At 50.6% G+C, this 6,000-nt stretch overlaps 1 protein-coding gene across 1 annotated transcript; it reads right to left on the reverse strand.

Moving 5' to 3' along the window:
• Positions 1 to 3,445: 3,445 nt before the first annotated feature.
• Triagg1_9762 (uncharacterized protein) lies at positions 3,446 to 4,849 on the reverse strand (the record flags this gene model as incomplete). Its single annotated transcript, XM_062904755.1, has 4 exons — positions 3,446 to 3,626; positions 3,696 to 4,071; positions 4,144 to 4,299; positions 4,378 to 4,849. The coding sequence occupies 4 exons, from the start codon at positions 4,847 to 4,849 to the stop codon at positions 3,446 to 3,448; spliced, it is 1,185 nt and encodes a 394-aa protein (XP_062751332.1).
• Between the last annotated feature and the right edge of the window lie 1,151 nt (positions 4,850 to 6,000).

The raw sequence follows: 6,000 nt of genomic DNA on the forward strand, positions 1-6,000 counted from the left end.
CTCGACCGGACGCTTGTTTTTTCTTCTTTTTTTCCTCTTGGGTGATGCTTTCTTTTTGGCACTAGAGGAAGGGGATTTTTGGGGGCCGGGAAACGGAGCGCGGAGCTTCGAAACGAATCCCATCTATTACGGAGTTACGGATGGGGTCATTCGCTTCGTATCCTTTTTTTTCTTGATGCGCGAAATGCTTCCGTATCAGTGTTCTTGTTGTGGCAATTGCCGAGCTTCTGAGCACAGGGGACACGCCACTCTGGTCTTTTTCCATTCATTCATTCAGTGATCCTTTGTGGCCTCTTCCGTAAATAGGATACTGAAATTCCCTTTTGGGCGTGCTTTGTCATTTTGTTATTTAATCTCTTCGGTTCGTTCTGCACCGAGCGGTTTGGGTTGGAGTCAGGTTAGTACAGGTAGCATCCATGGTTACATACTCTTGGGTGAGGCCTTGAGAATCGGCCAGATAGCAAACACTGTCCGCACATGTGCATGAGATGAGGGCCCGGATAGATTAGTAGATGGCCTCAAAAATGACCCAAACAGAATTCCATGCTTATACGCCCCCCCTCTCCCCTACTCTCCAACTGCCCCCCTGGTGGCAAAAAAGAGATGATTTGCGTGGTGCAGCCAAGACGGCAAATGCTGCCACTTGATTCCAAAAAGCAGGAGGCCAAGAATACGGACGGGGTGGGAAGATTGAACAAATACAAGGTGAAGAAATGCAAATACTTTGGGCGTCTCCATACAATACGCTACCTAGTACGATACGCGATGTCTGCGGCACGACATGCGATGTACTAGTACTCTCTCTCTCACTCACACACACTCCCCCCGTCTCCTTTTTTTTTTTTCTTTTCATCTTTTACTCCCACATCACACGCATCTCCATCAAAGATTCGTATACACAGACTACTATAGTATCTCGATATCTTAGTACTAATCCAGTATTTGTCAAAGTGATTAAACCAACGGACAATAACGTGCCACGACTCGCTCCCTTTTCCCACAGAGCTATAACCCCGAAATCCCGAACCTGTGCTCCCCAACTCTAACCTCGCCGTGATACCATATTCCTCATCTCTCCTGTCCAATCTTTTGCCTCTTTTCAAAAAGACCTTGGGGGGGCCGGTAATCAAGATTGCCCGTTTGGGAATTTAAACCATTTCAACCAACCAGAAGCCAATAAAAAAGTGGACTCTTGCTCGAACCACCCTTTCGGCATCCAGAAACTCGTACGTTTAAACGTCCATCATAAAAACCGGCCACGAAACACTAAAATAATGCAAAGACGATCGAAAGCCCCCAGTTTCAAAAAATCCAAACAAAATAAAAACCAACTAAATACAAAATGGACAGCTTTTGGTCCAAGTTAAACCCCCCCCCCCCCCTCTCTCACCCTAACCGCCAAACAAGGTGAGACCCCCCCCTCCCTTCTCCTCACCGGGCTCCCTCCGTTGAATCTTCGCCTTACACCCCTCTGCCGCCAAACTTGCCCCCCCCCTCTCTTCCTTCTCACTCCCGAAAATCGTCTCTTTTTCCTTTGCCGTCTCTCCACTTCCAACTTTCGACGACATGCTTTCTGCCTCTTTCGTTTCAACCTTCAATCTCCCATCGTCTTTAGCCTCTCGCCACCCCCTCTCTGTCGACAAAACTTGCCCGTCTAGGCATAACATCATACACGCCCCCCCTCGTCGACGAGATCCGGATAGATGCCGTCTGCAGCCATGGAGCTTTCCTTTCTTGATACCATCCCATACCCCATTACCCACTCCCAAAAAGCCTCGAACCTCGACCCTCGACACTTGGCCCTTGAACATCCTCAACACACAGACACGCTCACCCCCCCTTGCCCCTTCTACCCGCCCTCACCCGTCTCTCCCCGAGGAAGTAATACACATCACACACAAGAGGCGCGAGGGTTTTTATCCCCTCACCCAAGCCCATACAAGGCAAAGAAACATCCCGGCATCCTCACCCGCGGCCCGCTAAATCCGTCCACCCCGTTTCCCAACATATATACCCGGCCCCATCGTATCACATCGCGTCTGTGTCATATCTTGGGGGAGTTCTCGGACTCTTGCCGGCACGGGAAGACGAACAAGGGGGAATGCGTGTCCCAAGATAGGCACAACACGGCAAGACCTGGACGAAAGGAAGAGGAGAAACAGAAAAGAGGCAAAAAGGTTATCACCATTGACCTTGAATGACAAAATAAAACACGAGGAAGACGGGCATCAAGTGCTATGAATGCCGGTTTTGATGTCAACTAGCTTGGGGATGAGGGGGGAGACGGCATGCATGTAGAATCTGACTTCGCCATCGGACGCGAGATAAAGTGATGAGCCTGTCATCCCCTGCCCAGTAACCTGGCGCCAATCATCATGTGCGTGCCGTAACGTGCTCGAACCCAAACGTGGTTGTTCCCAAAAGGAGCCCGTCCGTCAGATCATCTGTAGACAGAATCAGCGAAACCAGTAACAATGTAATGTATATCGAGCCCCGAGAAGAACACACAAGGCCGCGAGAAACAATATAGTTACATTCCCCTACCCATACATACAGACAACTCGTACACGCAAACCTATCTACTCCCATCGTGCTCCATTTCCTATCAAGTCTCCCCAACTCCCGCTCACCTTTTTTCTTCTTTTTGGCCGTGTCAAAAAACCTCACTTATCCCGCCCCTTCGCCCCCTTTGCTAACCAACGCCTTTGACCTTTGACGCCTTCCAGGGCGAATCATCTCTCGCCGTTCCAAGAGCAACACAGCGCGAATCCATATAACCGTGCCGGCAATCAACAGATCAATACAGAGCCCCATGTCTGCTGCCGCCTGGAATCCTTCCTGCCGGGCACATCTCCGGGGTCCAAGAAGACTCGTCATGTGCTGCAAGCCCCTAGAATATGCAAACCGTTTCCCGCTAATATACGTGATTTTTCCCCCTCCATATGAAACGCGTAGAGAGAAGCGAGAAAGGGTACAAATAAAAACAAAATAGCAAAAATATCGCGAGGAGAAAAGAAAAATCGGGCACTAATCACAGTGCATACATGAGCCACCTCACCCGGCTTATGAGAAAATGGTACATTCAAGACCTGGGATTTTATCCAGGTCTTTTAGAGTATGACTCCCGCATTCTTCGTAGCATGCAGAGGCAAAGGACAAACGTCGGGCGCCTCGGGAGAAGATGGGAAGAAATATGCTGCGGTGAGATGTGTCGAGCAGCTGCGGGTATCAATAATTGCAGATTACTTTTTTGGGTCCACTGGTTCTTTTGCCGTCCGTAATGTCGTGAAAACCGTTCGTCTAAACTTCCGTAAATCTCTCCCATCAATGCAAATCATGGTGTCCACTAATTCTGCGCATCTTGTCTGTTTTCTTCTCCCTTTCTTTTCTTCTTTCTTCTCCTTCTTCTCCTTTTTCGTTTCCTCTTTCATTTTTTCATCTTCGCCTAGAGGGCAGATACGGCAGAATTAGGGTCCACAACATTGTCGGAGAGATTAATCAAAAGCTGAGCGAGGCATCTCTTAGTGGCCGCATCGTCACGGAGGACAGACGAAAAGGTGGCATCCCGCAGGGGTTCTGGGAGGCATTGTCGGAGAGCTTCACGGGCTCGGGCATTGTCACTCAATCTGCACCATCTTCATGTCAGAATAACTTTCTCATTAGGCGTCGCAACATCATTTCCCGGGGATCCTTACCGAAGGAAGCATCTCACCACATGCTTAAGCAGGCGAGCGGTCTGGGATTCGACGAGCTGAGCAACCATATTGCTCAGGACAGTGCCGACAGCATAGAAACGCTCGTAGGTGGCGCAGATGTAATTGAGGCCGTTGTCATCTAGCAATATCTTCTGAACAATGAAGATGGCAACCGTCTTGCTGAGCTCCGATCCCGTCTCCATGATTCGAAGGCACAGGGGGATGATTTCGGTTGTGAGGAGGAAGTTGATGACCTCGGATGAGTCGTTCTTAACTAGGGCCCCGATGACGCCTAGGCTTGTCAGGCGGAGGTACTCAAACGGTCGCGATTTGGACGTCGTGTTTAAGAAAGGGTAGAGGAAGAGAGGGATGTGCGCTACCCGAGGTCAGTAAGTCAATCTGCAGCCCGATTCGTCATGTGCAGGGGACATGTTAGATTTGCGCTTACCGTTGAGGAATAGGGTCCGCGTATCGTTGTGGGATGCCACGCACTGGAGTAGAGCTAGCGCATTGCACACTCTGTTTGATGCGGCTGCCGTGAGCTGCGAAGGGTTGAGAAGCGTATATACAGAAATGATTTCTTGCAAGAGAGATGTCATGACGCCTGCGTGTACTCTCTGTCAGTACCGCCTCAGGAGTAGTGGATGTTAGTCTCCAAGGGGGCCATGGGGAAAGTCCATACCGAACGAGTGCCACAATATGAGCGCCAGCTCGGGCACTTGTTCTCTCTTCTTGCTGAGTTCCAACAGGGCTGCCTCTCTGGTATTCTCGCTCAAGAGGTCCGCGATGTATGCCATTGTCCTCCGGTTGTCCTCCGAAATGTTATCGTGCCCGCCATCCTGCCCGTGGGAAGCGGCAATGCTATTGTTGACGTTGGCGTGGCCACCGGGCATGCGTCCATAGTGAGGCTGTTGCTGCTGCTGCTGCTGCTGCTGGGCCTGTTGGGCCTGTTGTTGTTGCTGCTGATGCTGTTGCTGCTGGGCCTGCTGTTGTTGAGCTTGCTGTTGAGCTTGCTGTTGTTGCTGAGCGGCAGCCGCGGCGGCAGCAGCCTGGTGGACGTGTTGCTGGTGATGGCCCGCCTGCTGGTGCATCCAGGACGAATCCGCCTGGGGATTAAACTGGTGGTGGCCGTAGACGTGCGCGGATGGCATCATCCTGGCGGTTTCGGGGGCTCCGTAGGGGACCAACAGTGGCAGGAGGATTGATTCGGGTGTGAGGTTGAGTAGATAAACAGCCTCCTTGACGACAGCGGGGGATATTTATCTATCGCGAGAGATATTCTGCTCGAGAAATTCGTCGTCACCGTTCCCAAGGCGAGTCAAGGGAGAGAGATGTTGTCGAGCAGGTCGCGGGTAAAGGCCGGGATTGCAAGGCTGAGGCACCAGGCTATGGCGGGAAAACAGGCAGCGGTCGATGCCTCCTTTGGCAAATGGCATCCACGATTGTCGACCAGAGAGCCGAGAGGCCGGAGACGAAGAAAAAAGGAGGAGTGCGAGTAATGGAGTTGCGTGTGGCTCTCGACGCAGCTTTGCTGGCAGATGCTTGTAAATGGCTGACGGTTCAAGCAACGAGGCCAAACCCCCACCGCCCAAGACTTGCGAAGCCCACACGGATCGGGATTAATCAATCTCCGGTACCTGGGCATAAGGCACGTCTGAGGCTCTTCACAGGCTGATTAAGGCGCTTCATGTGCGGATACATGGATACACGTACCGCAAATCAGATCAGATCTGTTGGTTTTGCTTTCATTGGCCAACAGCAAGTTACATCATGTTTCTCATTCAAGATTGATCATCAACCCGTATGCTGTTGTGCCTATATACAGTACACGTTGGTGCGACTTTGACCCAACAACTCGGTACCTATGTCCATGTACCGACCGAGGGGCTTGCAATTCATCAAGGTCGGGGGATGGCATGAAATTACATTGCAGGTACCTAGTAGTATATATGCTTTATCGTAAATTAGAGTATGATATATTTCTAATTCTATTTCAACAAAGTGGCTCCCCAATAGCCTATGATGGCTCCCACCGCAGCACATGGACCGCCATAGACTTCGCATTGTATCAATGCATCCAAGTACCTACAAAACACTCTCTGTTGCTAAGACGCGCAATAATCTGAACCTGCAATAATTACAGCCAATTCATTTTTGCATGTGCCTCCAAACAAATCGTCACACGCACCACAACGACTAACGACAACATTCACCATACCGCTTTGTACCAATCGCCTCTCAGTAAGCTCGGTGATTCAACATCAGACGCACCGGGGTCCAACAAGAGAGGGAGAAAAGAAAAGAA

The sequence above is a fragment of the Trichoderma aggressivum genome (genome assembly GCF_033847375.1).
Source record: "Trichoderma aggressivum f. europaeum strain CBS 100526 chromosome Unknown scaffold_058, whole genome shotgun sequence".
NCBI classification, from domain to species: Eukaryota; Fungi; Ascomycota; class Sordariomycetes; order Hypocreales; family Hypocreaceae; genus Trichoderma; species Trichoderma aggressivum.